The following is a 21,195-nucleotide window of genomic DNA, read 5'->3' as shown; positions in this document are numbered from 1 at the left end:
TGTTATTATCGATCTATTTGAGAATTTGCTATTTAAGTCCAATATGAAAGTACAATGACTTTCTTAAACTTTATCTTTTATGTAATATTATTCAATGTCATGATCAAAATAATATCTAAATGTTTTGTCCAAAAATAGTTTAACAAGCTAAAAATATTTGTGGTATTAAGTATTGATATCTAATAGTAATAGCAATCGCGATAATAATGGTCTAACAAATTTTTGAATTGATTTGATTGAAATACTCAGATACTTATTTATTTCTATTCATTATTTCTACGGGTTGAGATCCGATTACCCGACCCGTTTAACAGCTTTGCTGGAGTCGTGCCTTCTCTTCGAAGGAAAAAAAATCCTTCCACACGCCAAAATTGGCAAAGTAGTTCAATAATTTACGTATATTCGAACGCCTTTGCGCCTCTGTAAATTCTCCCGTCGTTTCTTCTTTCTCTCTCCGCATCACCGACAGAGAAGAAGAAGAAGAAGGATATACCGATACAGCAATTATTAGGGATTTGTATATTATTTTTTTCAGGTAAAATATACATTCACAACTATTGTTTTCTCCAGCTCAGACGATATTCATTCAGCCATTACTCTTTCTCCGGAATTTGCTTCTCAAACATGTCTTACGCCTATCTCTTCAAGTATATCATCATCGGCGATACCGGTATATTTTTTTCCTGATTTTTCGGGTTTTTTGTGTGTAATTTTATTGTTTAACACCTGATTGGATCTGATCAATAGGTTTCTGGTGAATTTGAATTGAACTTAGTTTGGCTTTTCATGAATTTTGATTATCTCGATCTGGAATAAGGATTTCAATATATGGCAATTCATTTATGCTGCTATGGAAATGTTAAATGTGGTTGTGATGTTTTTATGCACTGCTGGAATTTGAATGTTATGGTTTTTTTGTTGTATCACTTGCTTTTTTCATATATAAATTGATGTTGATCATCTACTCATGATGAATGGCTCGTCTTAAAATGAAGGATTTTATCAGCCGAAGCCATTTGATCTAAGGTCATTTGAAGAGTTTTAGCAATGTGAATGTATTTTATCTATCTAAGGCTAGTAATGGAATTCTTCATTGGTGGTGTAGTTTGCAAAATCTTAACAAGTAAAACAGTTAGTCTTCTTTACCATTGATATAGAGGATGAATTTTGAATGGCTGAGAGTTGGAAATTGTGGTCTAGCTTAGGCTTTCGTGTAGGCAAACTTATTGCTTTTAGAGATAAATTACATGCAGCTTATGGTAAAGATGATCGTTTAAGAGTGTTTTCAGCATTTTAGTTTAAGAAACTGCAGTGTGTTTAGATATTGCCTTTAGGACTAATTAGGATCACCAGTATTTCGTCTAATGATAATTTAACCTCTTGGATTCTTCATGATTTGCCATGTTTTTGTTTGTGTTTATCCATATTCATGCAACTCCTTGTTTTTTATGTGCTGATAGCAGTGCACTTTCTCTTGGCATCTCTTTCATTTCCATTAGATTCTATTGGTTAATTATGTTAAATTGAAGAAGCCTTGTATAACACATCGTTGATAGCGTTATTAATTATGTTATGCAGGAGTTGGAAAATCATGTCTTCTTTTGCAATTTACTGACAAACGATTTCAACCGGTCCATGATTTGACCATCGGGGTTGAATTTGGGGCTAGAATGATCACAATAGACAACAAGCCCATAAAACTACAGATCTGGGACACAGTTAGTGAAACATCTTTTCCTTCTTTCTCTGTTGATTTAATTATCTTTCATGCCTAAAAATGCTAAGATTAATCAACAGTTCAGCTAGTTGTTGTGGTTACTACTTAATAGAAACTTTGGATTATCTATCCATATGCCATATGTCCAAAATTCTGTTGTTGATGGTAGAATCGTTCTTATGGTGTTCTCTTTATTCTGTCATGGTTGTGTGAATGACTAAAAGCATGATCTAACGAGTGTTCTCCATTACAGGCTGGTCAAGAATCATTCAGATCTATCACAAGGTCATACTACAGAGGTGCTGCTGGGGCACTACTTGTTTATGATATTACAAGGTATTCTCTGCAGTGTCTTTGGCCTTTCCATACCTGTAGGAAACTCGAGGTTACATGTCTCATGGTATAAATGAATGTATTTCTTGATCTGTCCTTTTATCATTGATCAATGTTCCATAAATTTTCTTCTACATATTCTTGTTACCCCAGGATGCATTCAAAGGGCAAAGTTCACATCATTGTGAATATATTTTAATCTTTTTTCAGTTTTTTGTTAATTTTCTTACAGAACATTTTTGATGTTTACCTAATGAATGATGAACATTCCGTTCTAATCTTTTCATTTTATTACTTTTAGCCTTTCTAATGATGTTCCAGTCAGATGGCTGACATGCCTTTGTCTATGAGAGCATCAGAACAAGTCTGTAAAGCTATATAAGCACTGGGTTATTTTGTTCTTATTCCTTTTGTCTTCAACTGAAGGAAACTTACTATTAAACTAAGGTGTATTTATCAAGAAATTATGGAAGTCTGGTCTATTTGATGTAGTGATGATTTTGTTTTCCCCATGCCAAAACATTTTAGGAGGGAAACATTTAATCACCTAGCTAGTTGGCTAGAAGATGCAAGGCAGCATGCAAATGCAAATATGACCATAATGCTGATAGGAAACAAGTGTGATCTGGCTCACAGAAGGGCTGTAAGCACCGAGGAAGGCGAGCAATTTGCCAAGGAAAATGGGTTAATATTTATGGAGGCCTCTGCCAAAACAGCTCAGAATGTTGAAGAGGTGAGGGATTCTTTCATCCGCTACTTTCCTGACCTTTAATATCTATCCATGGACATCTTTCTATAACTAAACTTATAAATTGGTTGTTTATCTGATTTCTTATTTCCGCTGCTTTTCAGGCTTTTATCAGAACAGCCTCAACAATTTATAAGAAAATACAGGATGGAGTGTTTGATGTATCGAATGAGGTATGTCATGCCCTGACCATTTATATATATCTGTAGAGTCTTCTAGTGTGGCTAATTTTGTGGACATCCGTTAATATGAAAATGGCAATTGTCTAAGAAAGACCCAATTGGCATCTCATGAAGTAAAGAGTTATGAAGAAGTTCTTTTGCTTGTTCTAAACCTGTTTTAATTTGTTTTCTTGTTTGAAGAATTAAATGAAAAAGTCGGAGAATATTCTCTCCTTTGAAAACATATATGCGTTTGGATACCTTTGGAATTCCCCCCCCCCCAAAAAAAAAGAATACTTGTTTGTATCTTGTAATAATTGCAGTTTTTTGATGTTGTGTGTGTGTTTTATTAGTGGAGAACATTTCTTTTGAATTTGCTAAAACCACTTCTTGAAATATGATTTTTTAAAGGATGTTTTTTGACCAATACTTCTTGAAAACAAAACTTAAACACCTACTTTGAAAGTTTTTCTGCAAGATAATTATAAATTATCTGCAAACAAATGTCACCTAAGGAGTTTCATCCCCTATATAATCTGGTCACTTGACCAAAGATCAACATCCTGCATGAGAAAAAAGACCATCTGGAGAAAGCATTGTCAGGTTCATGTCTTGTGTAGTTGCAAATGTTTAGCTACCTGTGTTATTTGCAGATGCTGTTATAGCTTCTGAGATGCTAGTTTCCGTGATGATTAGTCTTGCAAAATGTAACATCCAAATTGGAGTAGCTGTTTTAGCAGCTCCTAATTGGATTAGTCTTTTCATTCTCTGTTATGAGAAGTTGGGATCTTTAAGTCATCTAAAAGCCAATTTAGTGGGTGAATTCGGTGTCCTTCTGAGAGCTAGATACCTAAACTCAAGGATATGGAACATGCTATCTTAGAATAGGAAGGCAAAGTTAATTTGGAGGAAGTCAAGTAGATATCATTTCAACCATCCTAACAGATACCGACCCATCAATCTGCATTCTGCTGACTTATGAATTCATATGACAATCTTGAGGACCAATAGTTGGGCATATTGTTAGCAGAGTTCATTCTTTAGTGGACTATAATTTCGAGTAGTGGTAATAACATTGATGAGTAGGGCTGCGTACCGGTTGGTTCGGTTCGGTTTTGAAGTTTATCGGTTTGGCTTATTGGTTATCAGTTTGTAGAGATGCTAAACCGTTATAGAACCATTAAGATATTGACTTATCGGTTATTGGTTTATCGGATTTTGATCGTTATCGGTTTGATTTTCGATTTAACCGTTAAAATTTGACACAAAAATAAAAATTGAAAAGCACTTAGAAACAAGGTGACAAACCTAATAAACCATGCACATGAGTTCACAAGTTACATCTTGCTTAAAAACAAACACTTTTATATTGTAGAATAACCAAGTGTTTGAGACAATAAAAAATGAAAGTAGGAAACCAAACTCTAAGTCAAGGACTTTATATACAAAATGGTATAAATATAATTATTTAATTTACTATCGGGTTATCGGTTAACTCGTTAAGAAAAAACTTCAAACCGTTAAGNCATTCTCTGTTATGAGAAGTTGGGATCTTTAATTCATCTAAAAGCCAATTTAGTGGGTGAATTTGGTGTCCTTTTGAGAGCTAGATACATACAACTCAAGGATATGGAACATGCTATCTGAGAATAGAAAGGCAAAGTTAATTTGGAGGAAGTTAAGTAGATATCATTTCAACCATCCTAAGAAACACCGGTCCATCAATCTGCATTCTGCTGACTTATGAGTTCATATGACAATCTTGAGGACCAATAGTTGGGCATATTGTTTGCAGAGTTCCTTCTTTAGTGGACTATCATTTCGAGTAGTGGTAATAACATTGATGAGTGTCCTAATTATTGTTTTGAAAACCAAGAAAACAGAAACTTACGCCGCAAATATTTCAGTAAATACTTGTAAATCTCAGTGATAATTGATTTCCAACATGTATAAGTATCACTTACCTTAATAATAGATGGTTTCCGAAACTAACGCGTTCCTTTTTTCTTTTGCAGTCGTATGGAATAAAAGTGGGATATGGAGGCATTCCCGGGCCTTCAGGTGGAAGAGACGGAGCTGCTTCACAAGGAGGGGGTTGTTGTACTTGAAAATGGACATTTATTGTTCGTAAACCTATCATGTTCCTATGGTTGTTTATTTGTAGTTTGGTATTCTTAATATCGAGTGTTCTTTAGTTTGTTCCTTTTAATGAAAGGATAATATATGTGCAAAAATAAGTAAATTCGGTACATAAAGACATTTTTTTTCTTTGTGCATTTTCTGTTTATTGAGTTGTCAAATGTGAATTTATTTCATAGCATGTGAGCTTCCTCTCCTTTTTCATGTGCCCTAAGCCTTGCCTGTTTCTTGCACCGCAGTGTGCCAGGGCAGTCGGCAGATGGACATAAATGGCACACCGCTCGGCTCGTGGAAAGAGTATGGTGAGTTTCATTGATGAGTATTTACTCGTATTCGGCGTTTATATCAAGTTAATAGAAAGTTGTATTTGTTCAAACACATATGATATCATACATCCATTAGTTAAGTATAAAAGCCAACTTTTTACTTGAATCGCCGAATAAATTTACTTACGTCCAATAATTAGTTTTGTGTGTCAAACATATCATGCATTATTTGATTAAGAATAAATAAACGATGTGTAATTTGAAAACCAATTAGAAAAGAAGTATGACGGGATTGATGTTCTGTGAAATCACTGGTAAATTGGACGGACGATGAAATTTGATCGTCCATTTAAGCATAGCAACATGGGTCTTTAGTCATTATCATTATGTTATAATTATTTTCTTGAAACTTGATACACCAACTTTCATTGGGAAAGTGACAGCATAGTATAAACTATAATATCAATTCTGGCAATTTCGAATTATTCCAAATCTCTTTTGTCATTTTCATTTCCTCCCCTATGTCTGCAAGTACCAATTATTTAAGTACAAAAAATCTTGATTAAACAATTCATTTTCTCACTAATAATCACATTTAATCATCAACGGTTCATACACGTCCGTCACTCTTTTTTTATTCTCTCAAGTGCATGTGATCATACCAATTATTTAAATACAAAAAATCTTGATTAAACAATTCATTTTCTCACTAATAATCACATTTAATCATCAACGGTTTATACACGTCCGCCACTCTTTTTTTATTCTCTCAAGCGCATGTCGTCATATCAATTATTTAAATACAAAAAATCTTGATTAAACAATTCATTTTCTCACTAACAATTACATTTAATCATCAACGGTTTATACACGTCCGCCACTCTTTTTTTATTCTCTCAAGCGCATGTGATCATATCTAACTCTCGTGCAAACAAGTGAAATGACGTTCACTAATAAATAATCTTTTGAATACTCTGTTCATTTTTATTCATTTAATTTGATAAGAATTTTTTTGTTATTGAATTTTTATAGTTTTAAATTAAAAATAAGTTAAATATATCAAAATATCTTTTAGTTTTATTTTTGAAAAATAACATAGCTCAAACAAATTAAAATTGAGTAACTGTTTTTCGAAAAATAATGATTCTAATAGTACATTCTTTTTCATTAGATATTTTTTTTAAGCTTAAGTACAAAAGTCATATTTCAATCCCCAAAATAGCCTCAATCACAAGAAATGCTTAAATCCCCAAAATACCCTCAATCACAAGACGTGTGTACCAATCATACCTATGGTCCTCTCGTAAATTCCGACAAAATCAAGTCTATAAAGTTACCTTGATATCAGTATTATAAAACCAAAGATCTCAGCTGTAATTCAAGTGCAATCACACTCTACCACACACTCTCTAGTAGAGAGATCAGTTGATAACAAGCTTTATTAACAATGGCGGCTTCCATTGGAGCCTTAAAATCTTCACCTTCTTCTAACAATTGCATCAATGAGAGAAGAAATGATTCTACACGTGCAGTATCCAGCAGAAATCTCTCATTTTCGTCTTCTCATCTCTCCGGAGACAAGTTGATGCCTGTGTCGTCGTTACGTTCCCAAGGAGTCCGATTCAATGTGAGAAGAAGTCCATTGATTATGTCGCCTAAGGCTGTTTCTGATTCGCAGAATTCACAGACATGTCTAGACCCAGATGCTAGCCGGGTAAGCAAATTTCGCTTAATTTTATCACAAAATTGGGAATTTGTATTATGAATTAGTATATAAATCATTAGGTATGGTATTAGTGTGAAAAATGTAGATTTTTTCGGTAGTTTTTTTCTCTGATTAATTGCTTAATTGAGGTGATTATCGGATTGTGGCGGTTTGGAGAAGTAGATCCTCTTGTAAAAAAATGGAGTGGATGGATTGCTTCAGTATGAAGTATTTTGACTGGGTAGTTCTAGATCCGAGATCCTCTCACCTATTTCCCCTCTTTCCTATACATAATCACGTGCCTATCTAAAAATGTGTTAAGATTATTCATTTTGTTTAATATTTTACAAAATTCCTTCTTAACATTCTTCAGAGATTCATTATGCACATGATAGTCATACGTTATGATTTTCTGACTTGGACAAGCTGTTAAAACTAGTATTATATTCTGGAAAATGTAGTCATTGGATCTGACTATCTGAGCATGAGCAAAACGTTGCCGCACCTGTGGCGGATCCTCCAAAAATAAACTACTTTTGGAGTATTTGACACACACCCAAAGACAACTTTAAAGGGTCCAAATAACGTTTTCAGGCATAGTTAGTAGTGTGTGCCTCACCTTCTAATCCTTAGACTCTGCACGTTTTATTTGTAATTAGTAATTATGGGCAGATTGCCATTTCAGTATGTCAACTTTGTTATATTGTTCATAAAGAAGTATACCAATCTAGTGATATTGTGGGTGAATAGTATTTAATTAATTGTTTTCACAAAGCCTTATCTGGCAATAGCTTGACAATGATTCACGTGTTCTTAGAAGTAAAGTATTATGGTAACTTGTTTTTTTGATACGGAAACTTTAAGAAGCTGAATTTCTATAAGTAAATACGGTGATCTGAACTTGAATTGTTAAAACAATGTAGAGTGTTTTGGGAATTATTCTTGGAGGTGGAGCTGGGACCCGACTTTATCCTCTAACTAAAAAAAGAGCAAAACCAGCAGTTCCACTTGGAGCAAATTATCGTCTGATTGACATTCCTGTAAGCAATTGCTTGAACAGTAACATATCCAAGATCTATGTTCTCACACAATTCAACTCTGCCTCCCTGAATCGCCACCTTTCACGGGCATATGCTAGCAATATGGGAGGATACAAAAACGAGGGCTTTGTGGAAGTTCTTGCGGCTCAACAAAGTCCAGAGAACCCCGATTGGTTCCAGGTAACTTCTCATTCCTGCTGCGTAGAATTCACTTAAAACTATTGTTATTGTTATTAATTACCGGGATACAGATCTCAACTCAATTACTCTGAAGCATACAATTAGCACTTAAACTACCTATATCTTCGTAAGCTTCTGAAGAGCTGTTTAAAAATGCATTATTTGAGATGAAACTCGGGTGTCATTCGTGCACGACACCTTGAATTAAACTTCTATTTACGTTTTACTGTTGCTCTGAACTAGTTTCTTCACAAACTGGCATAACAAGTGCTCATGCTTGTCTGTAGGGCACGGCCGATGCTGTCAGACAATATCTGTGGTTGTTTGAGGAGCATACTGTTCTTGAATACCTTATACTTGCTGGAGATCATCTGTATCGAATGGATTATGAAAAGTTTATTCAAGCCCACAGAGAAACAGATGCTGATATTACCGTTGCCGCACTGCCAATGGACGAGAAGCGTGCCACTGCATTCGGTCTCATGAAGATTGACGAAGAAGGACGCATTATTGAATTTGCAGAGAAACCGCAAGGAGAGCAATTGCAAGCAATGAAAGTAAGACTATCATAGTCCTAATGCTTATCAATTCAGAACTACTCAAGAAAGAATTTATTAGCATGTGTTAATTCTTGTTTTGATGTATTTCAGGTGGATACTACCATTTTAGGTCTTGATGACAAGAGAGCTAAAGAAATGCCTTTCATTGCCAGTATGGGTATATATGTCATTAGCAAAGACGTGATGTTAAACCTACTTCGTGACAAGTTCCCTGGGGCCAATGATTTTGGTAGTGAAGTTATTCCTGGTGCAACTTCACTTGGGATGAGAGTATGTACTTCCTCTAGAACTTACACTTTGTGTTACTTTTACTTATCAAGAAAATTGGAATATGAAATATACACTTTTTGCTGTGTTCAATGCATAAAAAATTGCATCTTTTGTCCTTTACTCTAGAGAAATAGGGCCTTTTTGTCTCAACTTCTTGAACTCTCTTCCAAATATTGTAATGGATATGAAAATGAGCTCTTTTTGCTCTTCTGCTTTCGTGTGTTGCCCCTCTCAAGTTTTTCTGTATTTTTGTTCTTTTCTTTTTGTTGCGTCTCTTGTTCTGGTCATCATAAAAGTGGAAACTCAACAAAGAATGATGCATCGTGCTCAATTTCTTTTTAAGATAGTGGTCACTTGGTTAGTGTTGATTCTAGAGATCTTATGTAACTGTGTTCTCAGGTGCAAGCTTATTTATATGATGGGTACTGGGAAGATATTGGTACCATTGAAGCTTTCTACAATGCCAATTTGGGCATTACAAAAAAGCCGGTGCCAGATTTTAGGTAATTCTGCTGATCTCAAGGAGATCGTTCTCTGTAGTTATCATGCTTTGTTATCTACTCACTTTGATCAAGCACTAATATGGCTGTCTTCAATATTTACTGAAGCTTTTACGACCGATCAGCCCCAATCTACACCCAACCTCGATATCTACCACCATCAAAAATGCTTGATGCTGATGTCACAGATAGTGTCATTGGTGAAGGTTGTGTGATCAAGGTAACTACTTATTGTTTCAAGGACTCAATATTTCTAAGTTGCAGTCTTGATAGCAAACATGTGAGGCATATCTTTGACATGTTCAACTATTTTCCGTGACCTCATCCATAATCCGTGTTCTTTTCAATTGAAGTCAATAAAGTTTAGACTACTGCTTTTTCAAAAACAAAAAAGAAAAAAAAAAGTTAAGTATACTGAACTCTCTTTTATCTGAGGCGTACTTGCATTTTCTTCTCAGTTCAATTTTCCATCATGGTTGGAGAGGGAAAACTATTGTTGATGTTATGATCTTGACTTTTTTTTTTCTTTACCTGAAAAGATAAAGTTAAATATACTGAACTCTCTTCTCTCTGAGGCATGCTTGCATTTTCTTCTCAGTTTAATTTTCCGTCATGGTTGGAGAGGGAAAAATATTGTTGATGTTATCGATCTTGACTTATTTTTTTCTTTTACCTGAAAATTTGAGATTTTGATACCGAGTGTAATTTAATTAACTTAGTTTCATGCAGTATGAAGAATATGAGTGAAAGTAAATAATTATATATTATAAAGAAAATTGGTCTGAAATATAACATCTAAAGTTAGCTCTTTGATAAAGTTGAGGCACACAAAATTTAAAACTCACTTACGAATATTGGAGAATTGAAGTGGAGCCTAGTTGTCTCTGTGTACCTAGAGGGTAACAGGTCTGAGATGTGGAATCAACCTCTAATGCTTTGGGTAGGTTGTCTACATTATACCCCTGGGTTTGGACCTTTTCTGGACCCTAAGTGAATGCGAGATGCTTTTCACCAATTTTTTCCTTTTCATTTTTCATCATACTGTGCTCCAGAAAATGCAGAAAAATAGTATACTATTACATAGTTATTAATCAGTATTTCTGTGTGCAGAACTGTAAGATTCACCATTCCGTGGTTGGGCTCAGATCATGCATATCAGAGGGAGCAATTATAGAAGACTCGCTTTTGATGGGGGCAGATTACTATGAGGTAATGCTAATAATTCTTAGATTACCAGAAAAGATATCTAAAACTAATATACACGGGAACATGAATTTAACTTTCTTCGCTTATTAAACTTGCTGTATATATGTTCTACTGCGTAGCAACTTGCCTTAAGAGTCAAATTACACATGATAAAGAAAATACTGAGCTTGTGGTTTCCTTACTGCATTCACTTATTATAACGGACTCACTTTCTGACCCATTTTTGGTTCAGACTGATGCTGACAGGAAGCTGCTGGCTGCAAAGGGCAGTGTCCCAATTGGCATCGGCAAGAATTGTCACATTAAAAGAGCCATTATCGACAAGAATGCCCGTATAGGGGACAATGTGAAGGTTAAATTCCTTAAACTTTCACGCTTCTGACTTATTGTCATTTAAACATGCAATAGACGTGTAATGTTTTTTCTCAACATCATGTGTCCAGATTCATAGCATTGATTTAGTCATCGTGTCATATGGATCTTTTCCTTCATTATCTGGGCGATGTACAGTGATCATGAATTCCTAATGAGTAATTTTCTTTTGTCAGATCATTAACAAAGACAACGTTCAAGAAGCGGCTAGGGAAACAGATGGATACTTCATCAAGAGTGGGATTGTCACCGTCATCAAGGATGCTTTGATTCCAAGTGGAATCGTCATCTGAAGGAATGCGTTTTAACTTGGTTGTCCTCCTAGATTTTGGCTAAACAGCCATGAGGTAGAAACGTGCCGAACTTTTATTTTCCTGTGCTGTAGAAATCTAGTGTACATCTTGCTTTTATGATACTTCTCATTACCCCTACAAGAGAAGACTGGATGCTGTAAAAATTATTCGTCTACAATAAAAAATAAATTACCCAAAAATCTGCTTTGATCTCACTTTTGCTTTAAGTTTACTCGTGTTTTTATCGCTGTATGGTTCTAGTGAAAAGGAATTATTTGTTATTAATCAATTTTCCTGCTCGTGCTTTTAGTAATCACCAGGTCTTCTGATGGTTTTTGCTTCAGAGGGAATTCTGATTAGTCAGGTTCCAGTGTGGATAATGTTATCTCCTGTATTCAAATTAACAAACCAGAAATAATAAAAGATGGAAAGAAAAATACAAAGAACTATCCGAGTTCACAGAATCCACTGTGTCCTTAAAAAATTTAATCCTCTCAAGTACCCGAGGTTGTAGATTAATTTCTCCCAAGATAAAATGAATTAACCATTAAAGAAGTAGCGGTGCTTCAAACTTCGATAATTTCAACGAACTCAAAATGACCGCAACGAATCACGCACATAGACACGATCGATCGATCTTGTTTTGTAAGAAATGTATGCAAAAGAAGGGAAAAATTTGATGCAGAAAAATGAGAGAAAACCTCTCTGTTTATAGCCAACAAAGGGTGTGCATAAACTCGAATTTGATAGCTGTTTTCTGATGTTTTTCTTCAAAGTCATTCTGCAATATTACTTGTATGAGAGTATTCTAAAGCATGATTCAANNAGTAGCGGTACCTCAAATTTCGATAATTTCAACGAACTCAAAATGACAGCAATGAATCACACGCACAGACACGATCGATTGATTTTGTTTTGTAAGAAATGTATGCAAAAAAAGAGAAGAATTCGATGCAGAAAAATGAGAGAAAACCTCTCTATTTATCGCCAACAAAGGGTAAAAGGTCACAACCCTTTGGAAAGAAGACAACCTTTCAGAAAGGTCACAACACTTTGGAAAAGACACAACCTTTCAAATGGTCACAATCCTTTAGAAAGGACACAACCTTTTATAAAGGTCACAATCCTTCGGCATAGTCACAACTCTTCAAGAGAGTCACAACCCTTCATTTCTTGTTCACACCTTTCAAACCCAACAGATAATTGAGAGAGAGTGGGAAAACCCATATCTTCCACCACGTAATATGTATTGAATCATGCTTTAGAATATCTCATACAGGAAATATTGCAGAATGACTTTGAAGAAAAACATCAGAAAACAGCTATCAAATTCGAGTTTATGCACGTTGAAGAGAAAATTACTTGCCATATATAGAAGAAGATGAAAAAAAAAAAGAACAATGTTTCTTCAAATTTAGCTAGAAAAAAAAAAGATCAATCAGAAACATATATGACAAGCCATTAAAAGCTGGAGCGATCGCGAGTCCTCAGTTCTTGCTACTGTTCTTCTTACTTCCACCAGCAAGTAAATTAGCTATTGCTGCACCAATACTCAAACTCTTAGCAGTTTTTGTATCTTTGAACTCCGCCTTTTTCTTCTCCTTCTCCTTCTCCTGTTCCGTTGTCTCATAGAAGCCATCAAAGAATGGAGTAACAGTGAGTGCTTTGTTCTTGCCATTGTTACTTTCACCAACACCTACATTATCTGTTGCTGCACCACCTTTTGTATCTGTTGAATTCGCGTTCTTCTTTTCCTTCGTTGGGAGAGGTGATGGCAGCTTGACACCAAAGTAATCAGTACAAATAGCCCAATTTTGAAAGAGAGACATTCTGTATCAAGATTTGTTTACAAGAGTGATTCTTGAAGATGGAAATATAATGAAAGTAGTCATAAGGTATATATAGAGAAGAAGAAATTTGAGTTTTAACCAAATCTGGAATGAAATAGGAGTTGATTAACAAAACCGAGTTTTAGTTGGAATTGGGAAAACGAGTAGCTTAATTTTATTCCTGCATGGAATAGGATTTGATTTCTCTTTAGTTAATCGTGTAAAGGTTTTTTAAAATTTACTTTTTGTAAGGTAGCACTTTAACCGCAATTCATATTTAGTCGGACTTCAATATGGGTATCAGATATAACAAATGAGTCCAACTACATGTCCAACCTGTCAAGAATTTTAAGAGTTGGGCTCAAGATAATTTGAATTGGGCTCAATCTCAACTAATTCAAGCCTTAACCAATTTTAAGAAAATTCTCAATTGAGCCAATTTAATCTCCAATATCAACCCATTTTAAGACTTTTTATTTGCATTGATGTAATGTATGTTGTTATATTGAAGATATGGATTACTATTTATTTTATATGTTTTAGAATTTATCTATCCATTTGTACCTTCTTCTTTTTTAAATTTTCTTCCGTTGAAATTCAAAAATTGTGGTTATAAAACTTAAATAATAATATATTAAAATTATTGAGATTAAGTGGATAAATTGGGTGGGTCAAGATCCAATCCGTTTTTAACCCCATTTGAGTCAAACTCATTTTAGCCCAAAATAAACTTGGATGGGTCAGAACCCAACCCAATTTCTATTTCAACCCATTTTAATATGGCAAAATTACTAAACTACACTACATTTGTTTACATATTCTCGTTTAATCCCTACTCTTTCATAAAAATTCAAAAATCCCTATTTTCCCCCAAACCCACTATTCCGGATACTTTATTTTGAAAGAACCCAAAACCCACATTTCTCATCCCCAAAATCTCGCCTCTAATCTTTCCCCACTACCAAATCAGTTACCTAATTCAAAGCAATTTGATTTTCAAACGATTCTATCTCTATTCAACTGTCCAAAGTTCAAAATAGGTATTATCATCTTTTTCATTTTCTTTCAAAATCAATTTCTGTGTTTCAATCGATTTTGGATCAGTTGTCAAAATGGATCATCCGTCTTTTAATATTGGAATTTCCCAAATAATAACACCTAACAATGATCAAATTCTTGATTCAGAAGACCCCAACTGGGCAGAACAGAGGTCTAAAAGTTTACATGCACCGACATNCTGATATTAAATTTCCAAAAAATTATTATGTACATGAAACACAATTGCGTCCACAGATATCAAAATTATATGTATATGATATATAATAATGATAAAAAAAACAACTTCCGATACTCTATTATTAGTAGATACAAAATTTAGAAGAAGATATTATGTATATGATATATAATTGCTTCAAATGATACATTTTTTACATGTTGTCTCTTTTAAATTTGGCACACATCACATCTATTGATACTATTATTCTATCTCATACAAAATTTACAAACAATTAAGTATCAGACACACAACAATGTATACCAAACTAACTTTATCAGAAATTAACAATAAAAAAATCTAGCCAGAATTCAAAACATAACATTTTTCATTTATTGCATCATGAAATAGGAATCACAAATTTTCGATTCAACAATGCTTAGAGCCTTTGCGTCCCTTTTTTCACCTTCAACACACACAATTGCACCTGTTGTTGCATCAAAATTTTGTATCTCTTCATCACTTTTATCCGATGTATTAATGCATAGTGGATACATACCGAATCCTACCTCGTGTTTCTTCACTTCTATGTACAATTTCACCCCCATATCATTATGAATACACAATGGAGATGAATTACCTTCTACGATGTATTTGATCTCCATATTTTTTTTTGATTCATCAACATTCAATTTTGCTGCAATTGCTGAATTAAGATTAACAAATGAAATATTTTCCCCAACCACTATGCCATCACTTCTGTATTTCTCGTATCTAACATCACTTTCCCATATTCCTGAATGCCTTAACAAGATCGAAATATTCATTACAAATCTTCACCAAAAAATGCGCTGCAAATTTTTTTGAATCAGCCTTCCAGAGCTTTTCGCAAAACAAGAAGAGAGAATTTCAAAATTTGAAATTTTAGTTCAGTAATCGTTTTATGAATGATTGATTTGTAGATGAAAGAAACGTATGCGTGAATTGTGGCAATCAATTTTTATTTCTGTTTTAAATCCCTTATTTAACGCACTAAACTGATGAAATCCCCTTTTTAACGCACTGAATTGATAATTACAGCTTCTAAATTAAAGTATTCGCCCGCATATTAAAGTATCCGCAAGACAATAAAATAAAGGGAATTTTGTAATTTATGAAAGAGTAGGGATAGGAAGTAATTTGTTTATTATACTATATGCTTTGTATAATTTTTACTTTTAATATCTCTAATTTCTATCCGGCCCACCAATTTGATACCCTAGTATCGGACAACCGATAAGAAACCCAAAAAAATAAATCAGATGAGAGTAGAAAATAATAGTTAAGAGGTCCTAGTGGTAATCATCCTCATCACTTTCTACATAAAAAATTATTTACTCAATGTTTATGTAATTCATACACAATTAGAGTTCAATTGTAAAGTTGCTTTGTTGTTTATCAACAAGTTTTCTCACGAATTGCCCTTATTTTAGGTGTTTTTCAATTTTTGCTCTCAAATATGATAATTTTAACTTTTTTTCCCTGCTCACTTAATTAAAATTTATAGACCAAACTATCTTATCTATGACCCAATTTTGTAAGGCATAAATTAATAGATTTTTTGCTCTGTCCGATGCAAGTTTTATAGAAATTAAGTTATATGGTACAAATTATGTAATATCTAACTCGTTCAACATAAATTTAGACAATGTTTTGTCTTGTCCAGCATAAGCTCGGTACAAATAAGTTATGTCTCTTATCTTACGACATAACTTGTGGGTTCTATAGGAATAAAAGTTGTGATTCCATGCTATTACAAACTTTCAAATATACTTTATTTTAAAAAGATCCATTTGTCTACTAAATAAACAATAGTTTAACTAACTACTCTTTAACATAATCTTTTTAAAATCACAAACTTGAAATTGAAATTCTATTTTTCAATAGAATTTGAAATTTGAAATCTAAAATCAAATGTCAAAGTTTTGCTCAAACATCATAAATAAACACCAACTCCAAATTAAAATTTCAATTTTGAACTCCAAATTGCATGAGTATATGGGTATATCAACAAAGAAATAGCCTTAACATATAGTTAATATAAAATCCTTTATGAACAGCTATACTAAAACAACTAAATAAGCCTCGAGTCTCCCTACATAACTTTGTTGAATCGAGAACTCAAGGGGTAGGAAGCTATAGTACCAACGGAAATTCGGATGAACCCAATAACTTTTATCGAGCCCAAATAGCCCATGTTTGGTGACTACAATGCACCCCCCCCAAGGGGATATGGGAGTGGGTGCAGCGTAAAGAAAGAGGTGCTCGAAAAACAACCAAACATGAACTATTTCCCTTTCAAACTATCCATGTATCAAGTATACTTGTATTCTTTGACAAGTAGTGGGTACATAATACATTAAGCTAAGATTTATAAGGAAATTTACACGTTCCCTGAAGTGATCAACCAAAGAACACATTGGTAAACCCCATAACAACATTATGTTCATCTTAACAAATAAGTAGCTACAACTAATTCTAAGTTTTTACTCCTCAAAACTGACCTGCTTGCTCGATGAAGAAGCGATCCACAAAAGAGAAAAAAGAAAGGTACTCTTCGTCACACATTTGAATCTGGATATCACAAAGCAATTCCAACATTTCACTAGTTTAGCAAAGAACTCCTGGTCAAACTTGACCACCATATTTAGAGCACATTTGTTTCCATTTGTCCTTGAGATCAGTTGGAGTGCGAGAATGATCAAACACATGATGACCAAAGTCTAGAATTTTTCTCCATGGGGTGTTTTTGTTTACTTTGGATGAGAATTTTTGAACTCCTTCCTGCAGGCACAACATGCATAATTAACTCAGGAACTCAGGCATATCAGCAAATGAATCAGATAACTGCAAACAACAGCGACAAACCACTTTTCTGCTGACACTGCACACAGAAAACCAGTGGGTTGCCTCAACCAATCTAGGTTTTAGGCTTATGAGACTTATATTGCCACCATTCAATGCATCACAAGAGCCTTTTGAGCTTCATGAATCAGTCAAAATTCTCCAGTGATGCCAATTGACATGAACAATATGAACCACTACACTATGTGCATTTACAGGCGCATCAATGTTGTCTCAATACTTGGTAAATTTTAAAGCAAGCATGTGATAACGGATTATCCGTCTCAATGGAACTGTTTTTTAACATATTTGTCCAAATAAATAATTATCATCTGTGATACGAGAGCAAGGTTACTATTTAGGATTTTTTGTTTCCTTTTCTATAAGCAGGCTTTTGTTGCACATTTTTCACAATGCAGGGATAAACAACGGGAATTTCCTTATCCCAACCAAAAAAAAAACAAACAAACAGGAAGTTTGGAAAGTGCAGAATTTTACAAGGTTGATACAAACAAACAAACGGGAACCTTGTAGGATGATACAAGGTTGCCCTTAACAGAGGGTCAAGGAGGAATTATCAACATAATTTTTTTCATTTTTGCCCGTCCTATTGACTGTTTTCACTTTGCAGTTTGTGATCTCCCTTTTTTCTTCTTTTAGTTTTAAAGGTGGTGGTAAACCAGCTTGGGAAAATGGATAATTATTGCAATACACAAGAATAACCACAAGAAACCATATATCTAAAGTCTTCTTATTCTTTCTCCGTTACTTTCCCATAAGTATTTTATGCACACTCATTTGAGCAGAATTTTACAGGAAAAGAGAGACTGAAGAGCATAAAATTAAGTCATTTCGTGCCATTGAAGCAATTATAAGAAACTCAGTTGTTAACACCTCACACACGACAAGCCAAATCAATAACAAAGTCTGTAAGATGTCAATGCTGCACAAAACATATGGCTTTTTAAGCTTAAAGAACCTTAAAAATGTTACGTTGAATTAAGGAGACAGAAGTGAATTTGCAAAAACTAGAACAAAAAAAAAAAGATGAAGAAGAAGAATTGGTGGTGTGATAGCATTATCAAAGTTCAGTCGACAAACTTAACCCAACTACTAAATCATTGTTAATCAAGTCAGTACCTAGTAAGTCTAAAAATATAGATGTCAGATCTTCCAACATAAGGACACTATGCATCCTTGGCTCACACTACCGAAACAAACCTATACAATAGAGATTCCTGGAAATGTACCTCAATCATCTCTTCCTCTTCGCTACGCCATAATACTCTTCTACGTTTCCCATTTGGAAGGATATCTGGTCTGCAGCAGAAAATAAAGTTGAAATTATTATTTGTTGAAGAATGAATAGGATAATTTGGTCAAACTTAAAAGAAATTTCATTGAAAAGATCACTTACAACATGGAAGGGTGTTTAACTTGCACAAACATGCCCGCTGCATTACCATTCTCAAGTAAGGAAGCTGATTTCCTAGTTAACATTCTTGGAGAGTCAGTCAGCATATGTTCATCTTTAACTTTCTTAACCCGTTTACCACACTCACGTTGTGTTGAAACACACTTAGATTCTCCACATGTTAAATCCGCAGTTTCAGCTCTTCTTTTACCATGCAAGTGCTGCTGCAACGAAGGATCCGTGTATACGACAATTGCAGTAGTTTGATCAACCTCTGTCATCTGTTCTCCTGCAATTTCAGTGGAGTTTCTTTTTGGTTCTTCCAGAACAAGTTCATTCCCCAATATTTCCTCTTCAGCAACAGAAGAGTTACTTAAGTGGCCATCTTTGTGGTGATCTTCAACACTTTTCTCTAGTTGGTGTTCACCAACTTCTTGTAGATCATTTACCTGAATGCCGTTTCCAGCTTCTAAAACTCTAAAATTGGTTGATGTTGCTTTAGAAGATGTACGAACACTAGGTTTACTACCACAATTAACAGCTGGGCCTGCATGTATTTTCTGCCCAACCACCCATTGTTGATCACAATTGCTTTCTGGAACATCACTCTTCTTTTCTGGTAATGGCTCATCAGATCTTTCACGTGTTGATTTGCTTACTATTAATGGCACCTCTCTGACCTTGTCTATGAAATCATCCAGAGCTTGTTTTTTTGACAAAACATACACCTTTGCTTGATGAAATCTTGCAATTGATTGCCTATACAGACAATAGGGGCAATAGAATTTTCCCAAATCATCAAATCTGGCTGGACAACCCATGCACCTTACATGAACTGCTATAGGACAACAACTATCAGCACAAACCAACACTTCTCCACCTTTATCACATTTTATACAAATTTCTTTCCCCGATGGGCTCATTTGTTCCAACACTTTTTTCTTTCTATACCCTCAATGTTTCCATAGGAATTAACACATAGTATCACCAAAGAAGCAGCTTCTTGTTGATGTTTCTACTTTCTAGTACTAACTTAATAGATGATTCTCAATAGCTACTGATGAATCAACCATCCAACCAGAGTCCACTTCAAATCAGGGTTTGCTTCAATCATAGACATGGAAAAACTCCATAAGTCACAGTACAGATCATCTTCCTCTCTTCTAAGAATTCCACGATTAACATCAGACAAAGCATACAAATATATAAGTGTTGACAAAATAGTCACTAATTAACTTAAACTATAGCTCACTCTCTGATAATTAATGACCAATGGTATATGAAATTAGTTCTTTTTAAGTTTAATATACTTAAACTATAGCTTAATCCTTGTAATGCAGCTTTCCCTTTAATTCTTCAGAAGCTCAAAATCCTGAATATGAAACCTATATTCTTCAGAACTAGGAGTATTAAACAATTCATAATTTCAGCTCCGTTCTTAATAATATTGCAGAGTTAAACTAAGACCATTAAAACCGGAGAGACAGAGTAACAAAGCAATGCTGATCTCAAGCTAGAACTAAAATTTACAATGAAATTCAAATTAATTTATTTCAAACTATACACTTAAACAGTAAGAAGTTGAAATACGTTCAATCTACTATGCTTCAATCCAAGTATCAACAATCAGACTGTTTTTAATTTTTACTACAGAAAATATCAATAAATTCAATTTTTTTTTAGGATAATTCAGAAAAATATAACACATACGAATTAAGGCTTTCTTCAAGCACGAACAGATTGAAACAACCTACAACTTGTAATCTACCAGTTAAAAGTGTCGGAAATTGAGCTTTTTCTCAGCGATATAGAAATAATCAGCTAGAGCGAGAAAGTCGGAGAGAGAGAGAGTGAAGAGAACTTACCGGTGGTATCACCGGAGGAGAACCACCGTGAGGAATTCGTCGAGCCTACTGTCACTGCAGATCGCTCAATTCAAATTAAAGTTGGCAGGCCGAAATTTGGGCTAGAATTCGGTATCCTTTTGGTACCTGTGGGCCGTGAGAGCCCAATCACGTAGAAAATGGGCAAAGTGCACGTATAGCCGATTTTGGGATTACCATTTAAATCATAATCAATATTTATAAACTTAGCCCCAAACTTCTGGCTTACGCGATTGAAATATAAATATTTGTATATCAAGTTCTAGACATGTATGCCCAAAACTGGGCGTACTTTTTCTTTTGAAGTAATCTTCCCCCCTTGATTTACACTTAAATTTTCATATTTAAAATTTAAAATTTAAAATTTAACATTCACTTCTTCAATATTGTAGTAATAGTAATTTTAATATTAAAAGCTTTTACCTGATTATGATTATAATTTTTAAAAAAATATGATTACGTCTTCTTACATGACACCGTACA

General features: G+C 34.3%; 3 protein-coding genes across 6 annotated transcripts; 2 read left to right on the top strand and 1 right to left on the bottom strand.

Moving 5' to 3' along the window:
- Positions 1–297: 297 nt before the first annotated feature.
- On the top strand, positions 298–5,214 carry LOC125877759 (ras-related protein RABB1c). The gene is made up of 6 exons (XM_049559023.1): positions 298–670; positions 1,579–1,718; positions 1,971–2,053; positions 2,579–2,783; positions 2,903–2,971; positions 4,975–5,214. The coding sequence occupies exons 1-6, from the start codon at positions 625–627 to the stop codon at positions 5,065–5,067; spliced, it is 636 nt and encodes a 211-aa protein (XP_049414980.1). The 5' UTR covers positions 298–624; the 3' UTR covers positions 5,068–5,214.
- A 1,524-nt stretch (positions 5,215–6,738) lies between these two features.
- On the top strand, positions 6,739–11,624 carry LOC125877747 (glucose-1-phosphate adenylyltransferase small subunit, chloroplastic/amyloplastic). Its single transcript, XM_049558980.1, has 9 exons — positions 6,739–7,078; positions 7,993–8,289; positions 8,577–8,846; positions 8,940–9,119; positions 9,519–9,622; positions 9,728–9,839; positions 10,730–10,828; positions 11,058–11,177; positions 11,374–11,624. The coding sequence occupies exons 1-9, from the start codon at positions 6,812–6,814 to the stop codon at positions 11,488–11,490; spliced, it is 1,566 nt and encodes a 521-aa protein (XP_049414937.1). The 5' UTR covers positions 6,739–6,811; the 3' UTR covers positions 11,491–11,624.
- Positions 11,625–13,298: 1,674 nt separating this feature from the next.
- On the bottom strand, positions 13,299–20,769 carry LOC125877752 (uncharacterized). Of its 4 annotated transcripts, none has more exons than XR_007447628.1 (5): positions 20,695–20,769; positions 18,833–19,933; positions 18,666–18,735; positions 17,076–17,355; positions 13,299–13,320 (listed from the first exon to the last, which is right to left on the bottom strand). XR_007447628.1 is itself a non-coding variant. In XM_049558991.1 (4 exons), exons 2-4 carry the CDS (start codon positions 19,750–19,752, stop codon positions 17,200–17,202), a joined length of 1,146 nt encoding a protein of 381 aa, XP_049414948.1. In that variant the 5' UTR covers positions 19,753–19,992; positions 20,695–20,769; the 3' UTR covers positions 17,064–17,199. The 4 variants fall into 4 exon arrangements, 2 of the variants coding, with proteins under 2 accessions (XP_049414948.1, XP_049414947.1); XR_007447627.1 differs by lacking the exon at positions 13,299–13,320 and adding an exon at positions 16,810–16,965; XM_049558991.1 differs by lacking the exon at positions 13,299–13,320 and having other exon boundaries at positions 17,064–17,355; positions 18,833–19,992.
- Positions 20,770–21,195: the final 426 nt, after the last annotated feature.

This window comes from Solanum stenotomum, chromosome 9 (genome assembly GCF_019186545.1).
Source record: "Solanum stenotomum isolate F172 chromosome 9, ASM1918654v1, whole genome shotgun sequence".
NCBI lineage: Eukaryota > Viridiplantae > Streptophyta > Magnoliopsida > Solanales > Solanaceae > Solanum > Solanum stenotomum.
The sequence above is the reverse complement of the archived record's forward strand: the minus strand, read 5'-3'. Positions and strand labels throughout refer to the sequence as shown.